General features: G+C 36.4%; 2 protein-coding genes across 2 annotated transcripts; one reads left to right on the forward strand and one right to left on the reverse strand.

The window, feature by feature from the left end:
• Positions 1 to 872: 872 nt before the first annotated feature.
• LOC127454141 (protachykinin) lies at positions 873 to 3,312 on the reverse strand. Its single transcript, XM_051721128.1, has 5 exons — positions 2,392 to 3,312; positions 2,043 to 2,145; positions 1,925 to 1,948; positions 1,722 to 1,778; positions 873 to 1,027 (listed from the first exon to the last, which is right to left on the reverse strand). Exons 1-5 carry the CDS (start codon positions 2,500 to 2,502, stop codon positions 1,017 to 1,019), a joined length of 306 nt encoding a protein of 101 aa, XP_051577088.1. The 5' UTR covers positions 2,503 to 3,312; the 3' UTR covers positions 873 to 1,016.
• A 339-nt stretch (positions 3,313 to 3,651) lies between these two features.
• On the forward strand, positions 3,652 to 17,423 carry si:dkey-256h2.1 (uncharacterized protein LOC337520 homolog). Its single transcript, XM_051721110.1, has 12 exons — positions 3,652 to 4,259; positions 5,045 to 5,184; positions 5,307 to 5,482; positions 6,004 to 6,164; positions 8,668 to 8,808; positions 9,030 to 9,151; positions 10,643 to 10,811; positions 10,897 to 11,042; positions 13,349 to 13,473; positions 14,986 to 15,112; positions 15,204 to 15,337; positions 16,148 to 17,423. The coding sequence occupies exons 1-12, from the start codon at positions 3,796 to 3,798 to the stop codon at positions 16,265 to 16,267; spliced, it is 2,025 nt and encodes a 674-aa protein (XP_051577070.1). The 5' UTR covers positions 3,652 to 3,795; the 3' UTR covers positions 16,268 to 17,423.
• The last annotated feature ends 6,262 nt before the right edge of the window (positions 17,424 to 23,685 follow it).

A 23,685-nucleotide genomic window follows, 5' to 3' on the forward strand; every position in this document is an offset into this window, starting at 1 on the left:
ATTGCACTGTGTGGATGTTCAGATTTTAAGTATAAAATAAATATAGAAGGCAGAGCTTTTGCATAGTGTAAATAGCAACAAAAAGCATCTTCTTTGCACTAAGTGCAAATAGTGTTAGATTCTATTTTCACACCTAATTAAATACTACCATACAGAACAGGAGCATCACTGCAGTGTGTTTATTATGTTTAATTAGAGTCCCACAGACACCCTACCCCCTAAACCCTAACCTACAGTTATTAGCATTATTAGCATTCTACATGTACTTTGTATTTATAAGCCGCACATTCACACAGACTACTGAGAACCTATAAAGGATGTAATTTGCATCATACTAAGTATTGATATGTTTTGTTTTTGGCTAATAAATTCATTGTTGTGAAAAAAGCAAATGTAATTGGGCTATAAAGCAAGAATAAGAAATCAGCTAATGAAAGCTTAATAAATACTTTATAATGCCAAACTAGTCCATAACTAGTCTCTTACAAGTGTAATTATTAGTCATGAATTACTGTCTAATTTATGATCCCTAAAATAAGGTGTTACCACAGCATTTCCCTCCAACATTCTTTAATCATAATTAGACACTAGGGGGAGATGATGACACATTTGCAACCATTCCTCATATATTTCTTGTGTGGTAAAAAAAATTCACGCTTGGAATATATGAATGTCGTTGAATTAGACCAACAAAATAAAAGTAAACCACAAGCACAGCTGTCAAGCAGAACATTTCACAAAAATAGATTTGTTGCTACTGTATTTGCTATAATATTTTGTTATCTAATGCAATGATATTCTAACTTTTTGGGGCCACTGGATTTACACAGACCAAATTCTTCAAATACCACAAGACAAATGCAATGCCCAAACTTTTTTATTACATTTTTATTTAAAAGAAAACAGCAGAACTTTGAGTTTCACAACCAGTCTGAAGTTTGGGGCTTGAACTCCTGTGTCCATTAGTGGCTGCATGTTATACATTATGTCCACACAATCAGTTAAATGCTTTCTTGTTAGAAAGAACCTAAAAGAAAAATTCCAGAAATGTTATTGAAAGGTAAGTAACAAAATGCATCAGATTATCAAAAGCAATAGAACATTACCTCTTAAATGTATATTCCGGATTCAATACAAGTTAAGCTCAAACAACAAAATAATTTTTTTCTTTAAAAAAAGCAAAAATCTGGGTTAGACTGAGGCACTTACAGTGGAAGTCAATGGGGCCATTACGTAAAATCAGTAAAAAAAAAAAAATACTATTTCAAAAGTATAGCCACGAGTGTGTTAACATGATTTTAGTGTGAATAAAATCACTTACTAACCTTTTCTGTGTAAAGTTATAGCCAATTTTACAACTTCATTGCCATGATGATGTAATGCCATCCCTTAAAATGACTGTAAGCGATGAACAACTTTACAGCTCAAATAATACGTTTCAACAGAAGAATTAATGTAAGTGCTTTTATAAAACTATAAGCTTCACATTTCTGCCTTTTAACCCTCCAAACATTGGCCCCATTCACTTATTATTGATTCAGTTTTTCTTTTTTTTTTTCTTTTTTTTTTTAAAGAAAAAGAGGAACTAGTCGAAATTATTTTTGTGGTAATCAACATTATGTGGCAAATGCTGTCGATTGAACTTGTATTGAACCCAGAATATTCCTTGAAACAGATTATTTTGTTGCACAGCACAAATCAAAAAAAGAAAACTGATTCACCTGGTTCAGTCACATTCCGTTTTCCCATTAGACCAACAAAAGTCTGGAACTTCTGCCCTGCATATCATTTGTAAGAGAAATGCAAAACATTAGATTTAAGTTATACAATATGAAAGACTACTACCTCTAGTGAAAAATACCCAAATTTCCTAATAAAGGAAAAAGAAAAAAAAAGATAGACAGACTGATGATATATCACTTACGTCTCCGTGTTATCTGTGATTTTGCTTTAAAGAGAAAACAATATTTATTAAACATTTTGTACTACTTCAGGCTAGGCATAAATGAGAATTTTTTTTTTTTTTTTTTTTTTTTTTTTACCGGACGATCTTTTCCCCATTAGACCAAAATACTGTTGTAGTCCAGGTGCTTGATTCACCCTTTTCAACATCGTCTGTAATGGTTCAGACTCCAGCAGATTTACCTTCAGAAAGCAAAATAATAAAGTAATGCAACCAATTGATAAACATTCATAACTGTTGTCAAATAATCAGTATTGAATATAAATGCATAAGTTTCTATGCATATAATTTCTATATTCCATAGCTATTTCCAGGGGGAAAAAAAAACATACTTAACAAAAGATATTCATTTTTAAATGAACTAAGCTGCAAAAGACATTAAAATCTACACTGAGAATTCCATTGAAATTGGCACTGAAATTACCAACCTCATTTGGATACTCGTCATTTATCCAATTCTCTTCATCTGGATTGAAGTTCTGGCACAAAATATTTGTCAAAGCAGAAATAAGCAGAAGAATGAGCAGACAGATCTTCATGATGTGCTGATGTCTTTGCAGTGAGCAGGTCTGTGGCACACAAGCTGGGTGCAGTTCAGTTAACAGATAACAAGTGCTGAAGACCAACGCACTAGATGGATACCTAAATCTTAGACTATACTATTCAGAAAACAGAAGTGCAAAACTGGTTACAAATTCAAACTCGCACTAAATAACTTTGGCTTTGCCACACGATTATGTCTTGACTCATTATTGGTGCCCCGCAAAACAGGAGCTCTATTTTTAAATAGGCAGGTAATGAATCAGGAGGCAATTATGAATTATTAAAAGACAAAAACCCTTCACACTGGATTATCCCTGTGAGATTCATCCAAGGAGTCGATTTCTGCTAATTATTCTAATGATTTAAATGATTTGACCTCTTATAAGCTCCTGGTTCAAATAATTTCAGTTGGTAAATCATTAGTAAAAAAGAGATGAAAACATTATTTTTTATTCTTACATTTCTTTTAATAAATTCATGTAAATAAAGGTATTTAATGTGTTATTATTAGTTTTTTGAATATCAAGTTCGAAACCTAAGCTACTGATAATTTTGAATGACTCTTCGAATGAGACCAACTTAAATGCAATAGTTTTATTTTATTTTTAAATTCATGTATTTTATTTTTATATTTTTTCTTTGATTATATAATATATATATATATATATATATATATCGTTTACATATTCGTTTAAAGACTAATTCGATTTTAATATCAATGGTAATTCATTAAATTATTTAGTACTTTTTTTAATTATCAATTAAAAAGAAACATGAAAAACGAAAAAAAAATATATGATATATAAATAAATAACTATTTTATATATTGAAGAAAAAATAACCATGTATGAAATTATGAAATGTGTATGTAATTCAAAGAAATAAAATACTTCAAGATGACTCTAACAACAATGTAACATAAAAGTCTCTCAAATTCATCTTAAATTAAATATTTAACGGGCTTTGCTGTTCTACATTTCTTCCCAATACTTAATGTAATGTTCTGTTTATTATTTATGATTCTATTTTTCCTTTTTATTTTATTTTTTACTATTTGTTGGACTCTGTTACTTCTCGTCTGTTATTGGCTATTTGAACGTGTCACTCAAATCCGATAAGCCACCTTAGACCACGCCCTCATGTATATCCAAATAAGGAAGACCTTGAATAAAAGTGAAACAATGAAGCGAAGCGATACAACAGTTCCGGTTCGGTTATTTTTACAGATAGACTGATACTTCACTTGTGTGTTTATGAATTTGTGAAATCTCCATATTCACTAGAAAATCATGTCGTATTGTCGATTACTTCTACTTTATTTTCTGTTATATTTAAGTGCTCCGTTTCGTGTAAATGCAACGTCTAGTCATAGCAATGCGATATCATCGAATAATTTGGGACATTTGGAGCATATCGACTCTGTTGGGTCGAGCACAGGTAACAATGGATCCAAAGGAAAGTTCACTGAAGGTTTGGGGTTTGAACCGGGTGATCCTGCGCCTGCATTTCAAGTGCAAACTCTGTCCGGAGTGTTCGTTTATCCTGAGAAAGTGTCGAGATCCGCTCTTATCATTCATGCATTTACGAATAAATCCGCTTTTCTGGAGTGTCTGTGGACGTGGAACGAGTCTCTGTCTGATCTGCTGGAGTATCTGCCGTCCAGCGCTCAGGTTCTGTTCCTCTCACTGGATGACACTGCAGCACAGGACGCGCTCTGGATGAGGGAGCAAGTGTACAGAGCAACAGCGCACAGGTACTGCTGAGATAGATTGACTAACAGAATGTACTATTGTAATACAGTACTGTGTTTTGGTCCAGTTACCATGAAAATACCATGGTGTTCTTTGAAGTGCCTTTAGATGGATGGGTGGATGGGTAAATGGCTATTTGGATAGATAGATGGATGGATAGATAGACAGATGGCTATTTGGGTGGATGGATGGATGGATGGATGGGTAAATGGCTATTTGGATAGATAGATAGATAGATGGATGGCCATTTGGATGGATGGATACATGGGTGAATGGACGGACAGATAGATAGATAGATGGCTATTTGGATGGATGGATGGATGGATGGATGGGTAGATGGCTATATGGATGGATGCATAGATAGATGGCTTTGGATGGATGGATGGATAGATGGCTATATGGATGGATACATAGATGGGTGAATAGATGGATGGATGGATACATAGATGGGTGAATGGATGGATGGATGGATAGATAGATGGGTGAATAGATAGATAAATAGATGGCTATTTGGATGGATGGATGGATGGATAGATACATGGGTGGATGGATGGATGATAGATGGCTATTTGGATGGATGGATGGATAGATAGATGGCTATTTGGATGGATGGATGGACAGATAGATAGACGGCTATATGGATGGACAGATAGATAGATGGGCGATGGATGGATAGATAGATAGACGGATAAATGGATGGATGGATGGCTAGATAGATAGATAGAATATATGATCCTAAAATTATATAATTGAGGCAGAATGACATGAATGCACTTGTTCTTGTTAGGAGCAAAGAGATCTTGTCCAGATTGCATTTCTCCCCGACACCTGTGTACGCGCTTGGTAACTGGATACCCCGAGTTCTGTACTCATGGGGATGTGGAGGACACAACTGCGGCCTTGCTCAGGTGCTTTTCACCTCACCAGGTGAGAGTGCACACACATGTCTTGTCAAAAGACTCCATATCATTTGGACCTTATCATACCTTGGGCATAATTTATCTAAAATATTCATTAGATTACCGATGTATCCAAACTGTTAATCACAGAATGGATCATACCAGTGATCACCAAGCGTCTGAATGCCAGATATGACTGGTTGAATGGACGCTGGGGTGCAGATCCATACAAACTGTTGGATGCAGGTAACGGCTGTGAACCAGTCACCTCTGTCAAAGGAGCTGTTGCCTGGATATCTGAAGGTGGCTGTTCTTTCTTTACTAAGGTGAGCTACAAAAAGCAAAGCCACATGGATAGTTGTTCAAAACATACGATATGGGCCCCTAAAAGGAATAACTGACTTAAAATAAAAACTCTGTCATCATTAATTCACCCTTGTGTCTTACAAAACCTGTCTTACTTTCATTGTTCTTTCAAATGTTTGTCCAAGCTGCTCTTTTCTATACAATGGAACTGAATGATGACTAGAGCTGTCAAGGCAGGATTTTCAGTGAATAACAGCTCAGTCTGTTCCTCAAACAGTTTAAATTTGGATTCAGAAGACTTGGGATTTAGTGCAAATATTTTTATGTTTTTATGGTGCTTTTTTGTCCTTTTGGGGCTGTCCCATCCACTTTGTACAAAAGAGAGCATTCCGCTAAACTGATCCTTTGGTGTTCCATGGAAGAAACTCATTAAGGGTTCGGAAAGACTTGAGAGTATTCCTTTATTAGCTACAGTATACTCTAAACTGCCGTTCAGTGTTCAGAAAATTATTTCAATTTTGCTTGTTTTAAAATGTTTAAGATTAAAAACATGGCTGAATCCAACGCTACCGGGGTTCTGGTGTACGCCTTGCCTGGGAGTCCCATACAGGACATGAACTGCTTAGGGGACGAATGTACCACTTCACTGAACATACCTGCGTCTATGGTCCATATAGAACCCACTGTCATACAAGCTCTACGGTACGTAAAGTGTTATAAACCTTTTTTTTAAACACAGATACTTCCAGTCCTGGTCAATACAGCGTTCCAGCTGTGCTAAAATACACAGTTAAGGATCAGTTAGGACATGAACTGCCTGTTCACCTTCCTGTTGTGCTAATATGCAACTATTAGTCTTAGGCCACATGCACACTAATCTATTTTTGTTTTCAGTTTCCTAGCATCATCTTTTCCAAAGTATGCAGTACTTGAAAGTGTTTTCAAAAGTCTGCAATTTTTGGTTGAGGAAAACACAGTTTCAGTGTGAATTAGAGGTATAAACATATCAAACCCAATGCGTTTTTTAAACTAAATATTAGTGTGGACTTCGCTTTAGTTTACGTGCCAGAGATTATATCTTCTGGTGGTAGTATGCCACTAAATTTTCAAATAAAATGTATGCCCTTGTTATTATAATACAACCATTTTATAAACGCAATAAGACACACAAGGCCTTGCTGTATTGTGAATCATCTCACACCCTTTATCTGTAACTATATTCACAACATAGTACTGCCTCTCGTAGCTTATTGCTTAAAGGAATATTCCTGGGTTTAATATAAGTTAAGCCAGGGGGGGCCTGGGTAGCTCAGCGAGTATTGACACTGACTACCACCCCTGGAGTCGCGAGTTCAAATCCAGGACATGCTGAGTGACTCCAGCCAGGTCTCTTAAGCAGCCAAATTGGCCCGGTTGCTATGCGATGTTGTTGCCGGTGATATCTGATAAGGACCTGCCTTACAACAGGCCTACAAGCCCTGAGTCCAGCCTCTCTCAGCCTATTGCGGACAGTCTGAGCACTGATGGAGGGATTGTGTGTTCCTGGTGTAACTCTGGCAGTTGTTGTTGCCATCCTGTACCTGTTCCACAGGTGTGATTTTTGGATGTACTGATCCTGTGCAGGTGTTGTTACACGTGGTCTGCCACTGCAAGGACGATCAGCTGTCCTTCCTGTCTCCCTGTAGCGCTGTCCTAGGCGTCTCACAGTATGGACATTGCAATTTATTGCCCTGGCCACATCTGCAGTCCTCATGCCTCCATGCAGCATGCCTAAGGCATGTTCATGCAGATGAGCAGGGACCCTGAGCATCTTTCTTTTGGTGTTTCTCAGAGTCAGTAGAAAGGTCTCTTTAGTGTACTACGTTTTTAGAACAGTGACCTTAATTGCCTACCGTCTGTAAGCTGTTAGTGTCTTAATGACCGTTCCACATGTGCATGTTCATTAATTGTTTATGGTTCATTGAACAAGCATAGAAAACATTGTTTAAACCCTATACTACAAAGATCTGTAAAGTTATTTGGATTTATACAAAATTATCTTTAAAATACAGTGTCCTGAAAAAGGGAAGTTTCTTTTTTTGCTGAGTTTATATATAAGTTAAGCCAAAGTCTTTCTAGCAAGTCAGTCCACTGTCGGCCATCTTTGGAACACTCCTCTGGAGGCTATTTCCAGTCATGCCAGTGCAGCTCCTATCTACTTGAATGGAGAAAGACCAAAATCTCAAAACGGTTGGTCAAGATTACGATCAAAGGACATATTTCAAATCAGCAATAAAATCTGACAATACTGATACCATAAGTTGTGATTCTTTACTTCATATTATGCTAAAAAACTAAATTTTCACAGCTTGTATAGCTAATGCACATGCATGTTTTAGAGTTGATTGACAGGTGATGTCTGTATCTAAAAAGTGATTGGCTTTTAACTGTAAGGCGGGACTTCCTTTCTACATCCGTTGACCGTTGGGTGCTCATAGCTCCTTGGTTGAGCGTTCAATTTCTCCCATTCATTTTAATAGAAGTGGCCCATCTGTGCTAAATAATCTCTGGTTAAGCTCAATTGACAGCATGTATGGCATAATATTGACTATCAAAAAAATAAAAAATAAATAAATATTTTGACTCGCCCTCCTTTTCTTTAAAAAAAGCAAAAATATGGGTTCCATTGTGGCACTTACAATGGACGTCAATGGGTCCAATCTGTAAACATTAAAATACTCACTATTTCAAAGATTTAGCCACAAGACATGAACAATATCTGTGTTAATATGATTTTAGTGTGATAAAATCCCTTACTAACCTTTACTGTGTAAAGTTATAGCCAATTTTACAACTTCGTTGCCATGACGATGCAGTGTCAACAAACCCTAAAAACCTAATATGACTGTAAAAATGACGATTTAAACAACTTTACAGCACAAATAATAAATGAGGTTTAACAGAAGAAGTAATGTAAGTGCTTTTATAAAATTAGAAGCTTCACATTTCTGCCTTTTAAACCCTCCAAAAATTGGCCCCATTCACTTCCATTGTAAGTGCCTCACTCGATTTTTGCTTTTTTTTAAAGAAAAGGAGGGACGAGTCGAAATTATTTTTGTTGTACTCAACAATATGCCACAAATGCTGTCGATTGAGCTTAACTTGTTTTGATCCCGGAATATTCCTTTAATAACTTAATTTTTGTCATGTGGAATGTTTTTGACAGAAAGGGGCAGGTGGTGAATGTGACATTCCAGCTCACACCTTCTCCAAACTTCTTCTTTGCAATCAACCAGCAGGGGGCGCTGGCTGAGATGGGTTGGTGTCTCTATCCAACCTTCAGATTCATGGCCTGGCAAGCTCAGTGGTATGACTCCTGAAGTCCGTTTGGTGAATGTTTGTTGAATCACAACAATGAAATCCACTTTACAGTTAAAAAACATTTTTGAAAGATTGGCAGTGTGTTCAGTTAACCCAAAAAAAGATGTTTAGAGATGAATACATATGTGTATGCACATAAAATGCATAATAATTTGTGGGGTGTTTTTCTCCGTATTTATAATGTTTATTTCTATATTTATTTTATAGGTTTATATTCAATGAGGGTTTGCAGGAGCAGTTGAGACGGCCTGCCAGTGTAGTTCCAGTGTTTGATCGTCATCTGATGCACGGCGAGGAGGGAGCTCAGGCAGTGGTGGATCTTCCTAGAGGTTCTAACTGCACATTTCATACAGACTCTCAAAACTGTAGTCCTTAATATTAATATCCTATCCTTTTAATATCTTATTGTAAATTGTATTTTTTTCCTTGAGACCCACTTATAATGTCAACGTTTTTCCTGACCATTTTCAATGATAATTGCCGATTTCTGGTGACATGAGTGTTCAGCGACCATTTACGATGCAATGTAGATATCTTCAGTGATGCGACAAAGTTGGGGAAAGTTTAACTTTATGCAAATAAGCAGTGACGTGTTGTGGCGACTACCACATGTCTAATCAAGGATGTAACCACGTATTCAGGATTGGGGGTAACCAAATGTAATAATTTAGTAGTCAACCATTGAAAAACCCCACATCAGTTGACCACTATTATGAATATCGGGCATGTCCCCCTCAGTGTCTATGGTGGTTACGGCTCTGCGTCTGATGTAAGATACTTTAGTCGAGTGTAGGCAAGATGGAGAAGTTTGTTACTATGAGCAATTTCACCGTTCTACAGTATATGCAGGAATATAAAAAAATGTATGGAAAAATATGACAAAGATTGCAGCCATTTTAACTGTGTTTTATTGTTCATTATATGATGCATTATGCACGGTTGCAATTTATATACACTCACTGAGCACTTTATTAGGAAGACCTGTACACCTACTTATTCATGCGATTATCTAATCAGCCAATCATGTGGCAGCAGTGCAATGCATAAAATCATGCCGATATGGGTCAGGAGCTTCTGTTAATGTTCACATCAACCATCAGAATGGGGAAAAATGTGATCTCAGTGATTTTGAGCATGGCATGATTGTTGGTGCCAGATGGGCTGGTTTGAGTATTTCTGTAACTGCTGATCTCCTGGGATTTTCACACACAACAGTCTCTAGAGTTGGTGCCAAAAGCAAAAAAACAACCAGAGAGCAGCAGTTCTGTGGACAGAAACGCCTCGTTGATGAAAGAGGTCAGCATAGAAATGTTTCGAGTTGACAGAAAGGCTACAGTAACTCAGATGACCACGCTGTACAATTTTAGTTGGCAAAATAGCATCTCAGAATGCACAACATGTCGAACCTTGAGGCGGATGGGCTACAACAACAGAAGAACGTGTAGGACACATTATTAGGACCATAGTGTTTCTATTAAAGTTCTCAGTGAGTGTACAAGCATTTTGTTCTTCCAGAATGTGAATTTTTAGTGTCAAGAAAACTGATTCCTTGTCCATTTAGAATGTTTAATAATAATAATAATGAAATGATCAGGGACCTTGTTAAAAATGATCTTCAGTCTGAAAGTTACAATATATTTGCATAATGCATTGGACTCTTTTATTTCAAAAGATCAAGGAAAGTGACCACTTCAAAATTGTCAACATACTGACACCACATTATGCATTTAACAAATGTGGTGCTGCATACTTTCCTAAAGCCCACAAAGTATTTCATGAGGACTTCAGGTTTTTTGTGTCATGTTTTTTTTTGGATATAGACATGTTGGATTATGATGTTCTGGAGTTGGACGCGTCCCTGTCCTGTCCAGGCCGCAGGGATGAGACATGTGCTCATTGGGATCACACCGTACAGCTCTTTGTATGCTGCGATCGTGTCAGCCCATACTGTAACCTGGAGCTCGGCCGCTGGATCACGGCCTTCCGCAGGTTGGTGTTTCTTTCTGGAAAAAGTTTAAGTAGTTGTGGATTTAGTCAATGTGCTACTACTCAACACTGTATATTTGTATACCAGAGGTACAGGTCATTGGCTGACGGATGTGTCCCCTTTGATTCCTCTGCTTAATAACGCGAGGTGTAACTTCACCATGAAGACCGTGCCGTGGGCGATGCCCTGGATGACGTCTCTCAATCTACGCTTCAGTCACAGCAACCAAACAGGTCAGAATTTTGTACCACAGACCAGATAAGATGATTTTTTGTGGATGTATGAAGTTCACACAGGTGTCTGTAGAGTTACCACAGGTGTAATTCATCACATTAACTATGGACATGTTCCACTAATGTTTGACAACCAGAAAGTGTTCAAATACTTTTTGTCTTCATTTTGATATCATTCATTTTAGCTTTACAAACTTTACAAACATGTTTGTGAGATGTTTTGCATGAGTAGTGTACTTGTGCTGTCTTTCTTTCAAATAAATAGAGCGTTTTTAAGCGGTTAAAGTGAACCTTTCGAAGTGGCGGCCAATGATTTTTTGCATCTATGCAAAGTCCATCTTTGCAATTGCAGGTGCAACTTAAAGAGATATTCCCAGTTCAATACAAGTTAAGCTCAATGGACAGCATTTGCAGCTTAATGTTGATCACAAAAATTTTTTTTGACTTGTCCCTTTCTTTAAAAAAGGCAAAAATCGAGGCTACAGTGAGGCACTTACAATGGAAGTGAATGGGGCCAATTTTAGGAGGGTTTGAAGGCAGAAATGTGAAGCTTATAACTTCATAAAATCTTTTACATTATTTTTCTGTTAAAACTTGTGTATTATTTGAGCTGTTAAGTTGCTTAAATCGGCTGTGTTACGTTATCATGCCAACAAAGTTGTAAAATTGGATATAACTTTACACAGAAAAGGTTAGTAAATGATTTTATCACATTCAAATCATGTTAACACACATTTTCTACATCTTCCATTGTAAATGCGTCACTGTGAGCCAGATTTTTGCTTTTTTTAAGAAAAGGAGGGACAGTTTGAAATACATTTTTGTGGTAATCAACATTATGCCTCTAATGCTATCGATTGAGCTTAATATCTTGTATTTGTACTTGTATTGTTTTTCACAAATTATGTTTTTTTAGAGTACAAAGCAACAAGAAATATTTAAAAACTGTCCAAAGTTTCGAATGTATATCGCATCATTTATTTTTATTCAGAAATATTTACCCTATTTTTTCCAAGCATCCAGAGACCTCAGTTCTTTTAACTAATTTAAATTAACCAAGAATATCCTAAGAAGGGGGGCCTGGGTAGCTCAGCGAGCAAAGATGCGGACTACCACCCCTGGAGTTGCGAGTTTGAATCCCAGGGTGTGCTGAGTGAATCCAGCCAGGTCTCCTAAGCAATCAAATTGGCCCGGTTGCTAGGGAGGGTAGAGTCACATGGAGTAACCTCCTCTTGGTCGCTGTAATGTGGTTCGTTCTCGGTGGGGCGCATGGTGAGTTGTGCGTGGATGCTATGGAGAATTGCGTGAAGCCTCCACACATGCTATGTCTCCGCGGTAATGCCCTCAACAAGCCACGTGATTGACGTTCTCAGACGCGGAGGCAACTACGATTCGTCCTCCGCCACCCGGATTGTGGCGAGTCACTATGCCACCACATGGACTTAGAGCGCATTGGGAATTGGGCGTTCAAAATGGGGAGAAAAAAAAATATCCTAAGATGTAAACGAGTCTTCTTCTTACTTTCTGCAATGAATGCATGAAAGCAGTTGCCAGGACTTTTTTTTAGCTCCTGCCTGGCAAGCTCATAAAATTCGCCCTTCCTTGATGCTATCTGCTCGCTTGCCATGTAGAGGACAAAGCGGATCATGATGCTGGTGTTTAGCGATGCATTAACACTCCAACGTGAGTCATGTGGAAGCTTTTTTGCTCTGGAAAGAAAATCTTTAGAGAATGAGTTCCTCAGCTGAAAAGGTTTTTGGGCTGTATTTCAGTTATTTCTCACCCACACATGTTCCACTGAGTGTTGCTCAAAGGAACAATGTGAGATGTCTCCATTTATGGTAAAGGGAAGTGGAAAATCTGTGTTCTGAGTTACTCTGCAGGAACCCATTTTGATCCTCCAAAACTCTTTGATGCAACAAAATGGGTTAAAATTGCTCTTCTGGGATAATTCCACTTTCCTGAAACTTACAGAGAACCTCAAGTGCTTTCACCTGTTCACAAAGTACAGGGTGTTACTGGCTTTGTCCAAAACCTGGCAGCTGCACTAGTTTTGGGCACAGCCATTGAATCTAGCTTCCTACAAACTTTGTAGTCACATACATTTATTTCTAATTATCGCTTACTATATATAATAACTTGCTCAACAATTTACAGGGTGCTTACAGTAAACTGTAAATGCTCCATTAGAGCAAGTTACATTAGAGGCTTGGGTGTTTATCTTTTGATTTCCCAAGATAAATCAAATCAAATATTCTGAAATCTGTGCTGTTATTTATATTGATACCTTGCCATTGTCTTCTTAGGAAACTACTCAGACAGACTGTACCCTTTCATGGTAACCTCACTCTTCAATGGGGGGACATTTGACAAGGACTATAACAGCAGATATCAGGAGATTAAGTTTAATCTTCCAGCTTCAACTAAAAAGGTGACAAATCCAAAAGAATCTGTCAAAATACTGATTATGTAATTATATAATATTCTGCCTTCACCTGCTATCATGCTATCATTCTTCCCACCTCTGAAGTCGTAATTACGAGTATGTCACGTTCAAGTGCTTTGTTGTTGGAAACATGGAGGACTCCAGGTTCATTCATATTTCTTGGGGAACTCTTATTTTGAGACCGTAATACATGCTAGCCAAGTGGATGACTATGATGGAATTTTGGTCAAATACATACTATTTTCTCTGTGTAAATTGTACAATAAGCATCAAACAGTTTCTGATATACATAAATGTACATGACTGAAACGGCAAGCAATAATATGGTAGCTGCATTAAGAAAAATTAATAAAACGATTCACTACTGAAACTGTACTCTCCTCCTCCATGTTGAATGTTTACGTACATCTCCTCCCAACTCGGAAACTCAGGTATCAAAATTATCTCTTGAGTTTCCCAGTTGTAATTACAACTTGAGGGGGGTGGTGTTGAAGTGGAACTTCGGAGTAAGAAATTCATATATGTGACAATTCCAATTGCAAGTGAACACAAGGCAGCATTATACAGTTATTTCCAGTAAAAAATAAGTAAATGACAAAATAATGGGTCATAATGTGTCTAAAATTGTGTCTATCTATAGATAGATAGATAGATAGTTAGATCGAAATCTGTTTGCGAGATATCTGTCTTGCTATCTGTATTGCTATCTATCTTGCTAGCTGGTTATATATCATGTTATTAATCTTGCTGTCTGTCTTTCTATATATTGCTAACTAGATATCTTGCTAGCAAGATATTTGTCTTATTATATTATATTTGTCTATATTGCTAGCTATCTGTTTGTCTTGCTAGCTAGTTAGCTATCTTGCTATCTAAATTGCTAGCTAGCTATCTGTCTTGCTAGCTATTTATATATATTGCTATATATCTTGCTATCTGTCTTGCTGTATATTGCTAGCTAGTTTTCTCACTAGCAAGCTATCTGTCTTGCTATCTATATTACTAGCTAGCTATCTTGCTGTCTGTCTTGCTATCTATCATGATAGCTTACTGTCTTGCTATCTGTTTTGCTGTCTATCTTGCTAGCAAGCTAACTTTGAAAGCTAGACAAAGCTTTCAGAGTCAGAATTTAGGATCAAAACAAATAATTATATTATATATTTGTGTGTGTGTTTGTGTGTGGGCGGACATTTTTTTAGGTTACAAAGTGGTAAATACAAGGGTATTATGCTATAAATGTGGTTTATGAGGACATAAAAAACATCCTAAATGATGTTTTTTTGAAAATGTAAAAATGCAGAAAGTTTTTTGTGAGGGTTAGATTTATGGGTATGTTTAGTGGATAGAATCTTTAGTTTGTACAGTATAAAAATCATTATGTCTACGGAGAGTCCTCATAAGAATAGCTGCACCAATGTGTGTGTGTGTGTGTCTGTGTGTGTGTGTGTGTCTGTGTGTGTGTGTGTGTGTGTGTGTGTGTGTGTGTTGTAATTGCAGGTGGAGTTATATGCCGTTATCACAGCCCATGGTTCTGACGAGAACTTCTGCGGTGAATTCTGTGTGACATCACATCACTTCCTGATCAACAGAGTCGTCAATAACACACTTATATTTGAGTCAGCTGGTTAGTAGGACCGCAGTCACAGAATGGGTGCATTGCGATATTTATATCATTATATCACAATAATGATATGATGCTATGCATGTATTGGTAGGATCCGCGCTGGGCTGTGCCACACGGGTTCCTGAAGGGGCAGTGCCAAATGAACATGGCACCTGGTTATATGGCCGAGGAGGCTGGTGTGATGGACTGCAGGTTGAGCCGTGGAGGACTGACATCACCTCCCAGGTACAATATATTGTACTGGACATGTGAGCATTACTACTTGAGCATTTTGTTTTTTATAAGTTAAAGAATAGTCATATACATATTGTATGTTTTTTTGATGAGGTAGTGCACCTAAAATGCTTTATTCTTTCATCATTTGCTCACCCTCATGATGCTCCGACCCTGTGTTATTGTATTTCTTTCATGAAACACAAAAGGAGATGTTAGGCAGAATGTCTGAGCTTCTGTTTTCCAAACAAGGAAAGTGGATAGTGATTTTTACAGTCAAGCTCCAATAGGACAAAAAACTATAAAAGTATCATGAAAGTCTTCTGAAGCCATACGGTAGCTTTGTGTGACAAAACAGACCAAAATTTTGTTTGTTCATTGTTTCCCTCATTTGCAGTGGCGATTTTCAGTTTTTGACTGGTTGCCTTCAGTCACGCAACATGCGAGAACCAGTGTATAATACATTTTGGTCTTTCTCACAAAACTACCGTATGATACAATTAGAAGAGGATACAATTAAAATGTATGGGTGAAGTATTCCTTTAATGCTGATGTTCAGAGAATACCATGCGTCATTTATTAAACTGTTCAGTTTGAGGGCACTTGTGTTGGTAAAGAACAGCTCTTGGAATGTCTCCAATTACATCCTCATTTGAATGATGTAATTACCTTATATAGTGCACTTTATGCATTTTATACGCATAATGCACTACTATGCACAGTATACATGCTAAAAATAATAGTTGGAGTAGTATGCTATTCTTAACATGTTTGTAATTGCATGACCTCCTAATGATTTAGAAACATTTTTTCACCCTACAGCTGGACATGAGTGGAACTAATTCTGTCCTTTACTTTGGACTCTATGAGGGACGCAATCCAAATCCAAAGACTGACCCAGGGTACATTATTATGTACTCCTATCTTGTGTTTTATAAATGATTTTACAAATGGAAAATAAAAAAGTAGTATTTTTAATTCTTAAAGGAATAGTTCACCCAAAAATGAACATTTGCTGATAATTTACTCACCCTCAGGCCATCCAAGATGTATCTGAGTTTCTTTCTTCATCAAAACAGAATTTAAGAATTTTAGATGAGAGGGATGACGTAAGCTCGTTGGTAAGGTCACGCGTCACGTGGAGGAGGAGTCAGGAAGCGCGTCATTGTTTACATTGTTTTTTTTTATTATTATTATTTGGAAATTTTATTTGATATTGTTTTAAAATTGTTTTGGACTGTTTTGGTTTGTGAACGGCGCTTGGTCTGTGCTCTATGCAAGTTTCTATTGTAAATAATGACGCGCTTCCTGACTCCTCCTCCACGTGACACGTGACCTTACCAACAAGCTTACGTCATCCCTCTCATGAGCGCACGTCACAGAGATGTACGGAAGCGAACATTTGTAGTTAAAAAGTATGTAAGTATTGTTTTGTTTCTCAAAATAATCAATCGTTTGCACTCAGAAGAACTTTATTTGTCGATTGGAGCCATGTGGATTATTTTGATGCACCCTAAATATGCATTTTGGACTGTCAATAAATGGAGTACATTCACTTGCATTGTTTAAAGGAGGAGGCCTGAAATGAAATCCTAAAAGTCTTAAATTCTGTTTTGATGAAGAAAGAAACTGAGATACATCTTGGATGGCCTGAGGGTGAGTAAATTATCAGCAAATTTTCATTTTTGGGTGAACTATTCCTTTAATTACATCTTTGACAGCATCAATCATTCATTTTCTTACATTCAGAATCACTTTAGTTTCAGTGGTTTGATTTATTTTAGTATTGCATCTGTTGTTGTTTTTTATTAAAAGGTGAAGTAATAAAATTCAATAAATGTAATAAAAATGTTCCCTTCCCACGGCCATTGAAAACTTGGAAATATCAGGGAATTTTCAAACTGTGACTTATTATCAGATTTTAAATATTTAATTAGCTAAAAATGATTCTTTGTAAGTGCAGCTGCTAATTATCACAACTATTTGTGATATTTATCATTTATGCATTTATCACGAATGACTCGAAAATGTATCAGCCAAATGGTGTGGGAACCCTAAAAAATGTCAAATAAACAGTTTATTACTGAGATTAGCAAAATTACTGAGTTTGTCTTTAGTCATTTTCCTGATGTCTTGGAGAAATGTCTTATTTTATCTAAATGGCTGTCATAATGAGACTTCTTCTGAAGCTTTTCTTGAAGACAATTATGTGCAATTAGACAACTTGAATCTACTTCACTTGAAATGGGAAGGAAAGAGGCACGCTGATCTTCACTCTTGAGAAAATTTATTTTCACCTAGGAGCATTATTCTGAGGACTGACATTGTGACATTATCTGAGTCATACAACAGATATCTGTGCCCAAGTAGTTTCCACACTTAACTAGTCATCAGATTTTAGGTGATCTGTTTAAAGTTGAGCATTGGAACAGTTTATGCATTTCTTAACCTCCTGAGACCCCCTCGTGACTGCTGTGTGCATTTTCCTTTTTTCTGGTAACTAGTAACACCTAATAAACAAGCAAAACAATTTTTTTTTTTTCTAGAGCAAATCGTTTTCCTAAAAATGTATTTCCACATATATGTACAGCGGGTCTAAGTTGTGAAATTTTAAATAATACCAAGCAATAAAAAGTCAGATTTTTTCAATAAAATTTTTTATTATGTTTCCAAGAGTGTTGGTTATTCATGTTTTTGAGATGTTACAGACACTACTGCTGATTTTCTGTAAAGCTTAATAATTAATTCTGACTCAAACTAATGGCTAGCATCGTCCAATCACTGCCAAACATGTTGAGCAGTCCAAACATCATCTGCAGCCTGAAACTGAACCTTTGGTTGGATTTTAGGATTAAATGCACTTAGCTGTATAGAGAGCTATAGGATGCTCCCTATTTAGTAAATAACCTCCAGTGTGCTGTCTGTCTGCACTGGTCTCAGAACAGTTCGAAATGCAACTTATTTTCATCCTAACTCCATATAAAGCCTCTGAAAGCAAATTTGAATAAACCCATTGATTCTGAGTGTGATAAAGCACAGTAAATATAGCAATGCATTTACTAATGTTAATGAATAGAACTGTATTGTACGGTGATAACAAAATAATATAATATATTAAAATGAAGCGAAATAACCCACAGATGTGTTTGTTGAGTGTTATTCAAAATAACTAACATGCTTTTTCTACTTTTGAGGACATGCGGTGCTAGTGTCCACAAATGTGGACATCATGTTTATCAGCGTGCTGACGCGTGAAAAATGAACAGATTTTTAAAAGCGCTATATTAAATGAAACTAGAGACTCTAGTCTTTACAACCAAACAGGTTTCAATGAAAAAAAGTAAAGATATTTCTTACCAGAGGCACTTTTGTTGGTGCTGCATCCATAGGAGCGCTTCATGGAAATCAACGTAATGCTGCTGTGTCACGTGACTTGGTGCGGCAGAAGTTTAACCCTTAGTCTAGAGTCTTGTGAGCAGTGTTCAGTCAGTTTTTATTCATTTAGATTATGCGTTGCGTATAGCGAAGCCAAAATACAACGTCCACGCATGTGGACGCGGGGTCGCATGAGGATAATACGAAAATGTTTATTGCACAGAAAATGCAGTTTTACTCTTTTTCTTTAAATATGTCACAGATGCGTTTATATGCATGGTCTCCAGATCTTTAAAAGCCATTTTCACCCATTTAGAGCGTGATGTTAGATCCAAAAAAACATCCTTTTTCTTTTTTATATAAAAGCAGTGATGGACCAGGTATCTATAAAATATTTTCTAACATCTTCTATTGCAGTGGACAGATGTGTAACTGTTAAAATACATTATTTTGAAAATATCTATATATTTTTGCACAAGAGGGTTAAGATTTGTGCAACTGTAATCTATACAGGAAGGGGCATGTTGACATCAGTTGCATGTGTTAAAATTTAATTTGGCAGGTTACAAAGATAAAGGTGAAACTGTTGGTAGCCATAAACACTGTTATAGAAGGTTGAACCACAACCTTAGAGACCGCAGTCACCTTTCTTGACTTGAAATGTAAGAAGTCATTTTAAATGTGTTTCATTTTCAATGAATGGCAGTCAATAACAATAATGTCATCAACTGCACTGACACCTTTCATAGTGGTAAGTGGTATTTTTCTATATCTAAACGTCATTTTTTTTTTTTTTTTTTTACAGTTGTTCATGGTTATATCATTTTTTTTTACATTGTTTTTGTTGATGTTTTTCAGATTTTGTGGACTATTTCTTGGCTTTGACTTTGCTCACCAACTTTTGAGTTTTACTGTAGGTCTGTAGCAAGATCACTTGCATTTATGTAGATTTCATCACAACCTTTCCTCTCGTGGATGCACAACGAATGGTTCATTCTTACTAATTTCTTGTAATTCTATTTTAGTCTAATATTTGTTTATATTTACATCACTAGTCATAAGATTGGACACTCTCGTTATTATCACTGTTTATATTAACTATAAATGTAAATTAAAAGATAATACAAATGGTAATTAAGTATGGTAATTATACTTACCAGAAATATATTTTATTATAGCTTTTTCAAAGTAAACACACTTTATCTACTACAGCGCTCTTTTTTTTTTTCTTTTTTTTTTTAGTAAATCTAAAACATCTTTAAAACAAGATACAATCACTTAAAACTAAAAGATAAAAAGACTTGTTCTCAGAGAATGCACTCAAAAATACAGTTTTAAAATGTACGCATTTCAATTTTTGTAACAAAATTCAGTCAAATTGAATTGAGTAATCTTTAACAAAATACATTTTATGAATTTTTGTTATGAAATTTAAATGCATAAATCTTAAAAATAGGCTACAATTATTTTGAGTGTATAACAGGTATAATATTTCAGTTTATTAGATTATTGGCAAATTTGCTCTAAGCATAAATCTTGTTAGATTTCTGTTTTAAACAAGAAAAAAACTCATCAATGGAGCAAGACAAATCAATGTAATATATTCCTTGAAAACAAGTCTTAATGTTTAATGAAAATTAGCTTTTTTTAAAGGATGTTTATATATTTTTACTGAAAAACAAGTCAAAAATACTGATTAAATATGTTTATAATTTTACCACACACACACACACATTTCTGGGTGGTGGAAAACCTGAGATACCTACTTTCCAAACACAACACGAGAAGTCTGTTTATTTCGGCCACGCGTACCTGACATTTGTAAAGCAGGGTTATATGATCGGCGGCGCCGGATATGTGTTGAGCCGAGAGGCTCTCCGGAGATTTGTGCAAGGTTTTCAGCCTGCTGAAGGATATGGCCTTGGGCAGGTGTGTGGAAATCATGGGAGTGGAGTTTCAAGAGATTCAAACAAACGAGAAACATTTAATCCTTTTAACTAAGAACATCATCTCATTTACACTAAGAACGGATTTTGGTATTGGGGCTTAAAGTTATTACCCCACCAGATGGATAGGGCAGTGCCAGGCAGTTTTTCAAGAAATGCTAAAGTTATTCAAAACATTTTTGGGGTTATTCTACAATTGACACTTTGCTAAGCTCTGCTTTCATTGGTTATTGTTTCTAGCTCAGACAAGCTTTACAGAAAATCCCAAAGGAAGGAAATTGATCTTACGTGGAGTTGGGAACCGAGAACCAGTTGTAATTTGGAACTGGTTCCATTTAAAGAAAGAATCTTTCAGGATCCTGTAAGATTTTCACGACTTTTAATTAAAGTTTAGTTCTAGTGACTAAAAACTATGAACTATTGGCTTAACTGCTGAGCTGTCTCACATGACGTCAACAGAGAAGAGTAAGTCATATCAGCGGAAGAGCAAGTTATTACATTTTAATTAAAAATTGAGTTTTTTTATATATATAATTATAAAGAAAACCTCTTAATTTTTTACTAACCCTACCTGTGTGTGTGTGTGTGTGTGTGTATTTATGTATGTATGTATGTATGTGTGTGTATATATATATATATACAGTTGTGCTCAAAAGTTTGCATACCCTTGGAGAATTGGTAGGTTATAACAGAATGGCACAATCATAAAACAAAACATGGCAACAAAGAAAAAAATGAAATGACCCCTGTTCAAAAGTCTGCATACCCTTAGTTCTTAATACTGTGTATTGCCCCCTTTAGCATCAATGACAGCGTGCAGTCTTTTGTAATAGTTGTCTATGAGGCCCCAAATTCTTGCAGGTGGTATAGCTGCCCATTCGTCTTGGCAAAATGCCTCCAGGTCATGCAAAGTCTTGGGTCATCTTGCATGAACTGCATGTTTGAGATCTCCCCAGAGTGCTTGATGATATTAAGGTCAGGAGACTGTGATGGCCACTCCAGAACCTTCACCTTATTCTGCTGTAACCACTGGAGGGTCAACTTGGCCTTGTGCTTAGGGTCATTGTCATGCTGGTCAAGTCCAAGAGCGTCCCATGTGCAGCTTTCGTGCAGAAGAATGCAAATTGTCTGCCAGTATTTTCTGATAACATGCTGCATTCACCTTGCCATCAATTTTCACAAGATTCCCTGTGCCTTTAGAGCTCACACCCCGCCAAAACACCAGTGAGCCACCATCATGCTTCACAGTGGGGATGGTATTCTTTTCAGTATAGGCCTTGTTGACCCCTCTCCCATAGCGCTTATGGTTGTGACCATAAAGCTCTGTTTTGGTCTCGTCACTCCAAATTACAGTGTGCCAGAAGCTGCGAGGCGTGTCAAGGTGTTGTCGGGCATATTGTAACTGGGCTTTTTTGTGGCATTGGCGCAGTAAAGGCTTCTTTCTGGCAACTCCACCATGCAGCTCATTTTTGTTCAAGTATCGTCGTATTGTGCTCCTTGAAACAACCACACCGTATTTTTCCAGAGCAGCCTGTATTTCTGTCTAGAGGTTAACTGTGGATTTTTCTTTGTCTCCCGAACAATTCTTCTGGCAGTTGTGGATGAAATCTTTCTTGGTCTACCTGACCTTGGCTTGGTATCAAGAGATCCCTGAATTTTCCACTTCTTAATAAGTGATTGAACAGTACTGACTGGCATTTTCAAGGCTTTGGTTATCTTTTTATATCCTTTTCCATCTTTATAAAGTTTCATTACCTTGTTACGCAGGTCTTTTGACAGTTCTTTTCTGCTCCCCATGGCTCAGTATCTAGCCTACTCAGTGCATCCACGTGAGAGCTAACAAACTCATTGACTATTTATACACAGACACTAATTGCAATTTAAAAAGCCTCAGGTGTGGGAAATTAACCTTTAATTGCCATTTAAACCTGTGTGTGTCACCTTGTGTGTCTGTAACAAGGCCAAACATTCAAGGGTATGTAAACTTTTGATCAGGGCCATTTGGGTGATTTCTGTTATCATTATGATTTAAAAAGGAGCCAAACAACTATGTGATAATAAATGGCTTCATATGATCACTATCCTTAAATAAAAGACATGATTTTTGCATGATCAGTCATATTTTCAAAATCAATGCCAAAATTTCACAACTGTGTGTGTGTGTGTGTGTGTGTGTGTGTGTGTGTGTATATTATATATGGAGATATGGATGAATCATGGATGAATAATAAGACCAGTAACATGCATTAAGAAAATAAATAGGGTAAATTTTGATTCCAGGCTTTAAAGATAGGCCTACACATGCCTACACATTATGAGTTCTGTTGTAACCAGTTGAATTACAAAACAAAAATGAATGAATGAAATATGTTAGCACATTTTTGTTTGTTCAGATTTTTTATTTTATATATGCTAGAATGACTAATTATTGGATTGCATTTATGCCTCTACACAGACTTTTTAATAAATTTTCAAAACATTTTAAACACGTTTTGCAAGAATTGTATTTGTTATATATATGTTCTGTTGAAATCTGAAATGATCTCATTTGTCAACAGACTGCTGAGGGTGGTAAATGCAATAAAATGTGCATTCCTTATTTCCAAATATTTCTTTTTCAAAAGTAAGAATCATTAATGGAACCCTTAAAGGGATCGTTCACCCAAAAATGAAAATTATCTTATTTACTCACCCTCATGCCATCCCAGATGTGTATACCTTTCTTCTGCAGAACACAAACTATTTTAGAAGAACATTTCAGCTCTGTAGGTCCTTACAATATAAGTGAAAGGTGATCAGACCTTTGTAGCTCCAAAAAAACACATAACGGAAACATAAAAGTAATCCATAAGATTCCAGTGGTTAAATCTATATCTTCAAAAGCTATAGGTGTGGGTGAGAAACAGATACAAATCTAAACCTTTTTTACTCTAAATCTCAACTTTCACTTTCAGATGTGAAAGTGAAACTAAACAGGCATCACATGTGGCATTCAGATGAGAAAGTGAAAGTAAATTTTGATCTGTTTCTCACCCACAC

The sequence above is a fragment of the Myxocyprinus asiaticus genome, chromosome 16 (genome assembly GCF_019703515.2).
Source record: "Myxocyprinus asiaticus isolate MX2 ecotype Aquarium Trade chromosome 16, UBuf_Myxa_2, whole genome shotgun sequence".
Classification (NCBI taxonomy): domain Eukaryota; kingdom Metazoa; phylum Chordata; class Actinopteri; order Cypriniformes; family Catostomidae; genus Myxocyprinus; species Myxocyprinus asiaticus.

Bases quoted from the DNA above. Each gene is read 5' to 3' on its own strand.
- LOC127454141 (XM_051721128.1), bottom strand. From the start codon at position 2,502: ATGAAGATCTGTCTGCTCATTCTTCTGCTTATTTCTGCTTTGACAAAT. The intron at 1,949-2,042 runs GTAAAAAAAAAA...TTCTCTTTAAAG, and splicing joins AATGGGGAAAAGATCGTCCG to CAAAATCACAGATAACACGG. The intron at 1,779-1,924 runs GTAAGTGATATA...AATGATATGCAG, and splicing joins ATCACAGATAACACGGAGAC to GGCAGAAGTTCCAGACTTTT.
- si:dkey-256h2.1 (XM_051721110.1), top strand. From the start codon at position 3,796: ATGTCGTATTGTCGATTACTTCTACTTTATTTTCTGTTATATTTAAGT. The intron at 10,812-10,896 runs GTTGGTGTTTCT...TTTGTATACCAG, and splicing joins TGGATCACGGCCTTCCGCAG to AGGTACAGGTCATTGGCTGA. The intron at 11,043-13,348 runs GTCAGAATTTTG...TTGTCTTCTTAG, and splicing joins CAGTCACAGCAACCAAACAG to GAAACTACTCAGACAGACTG.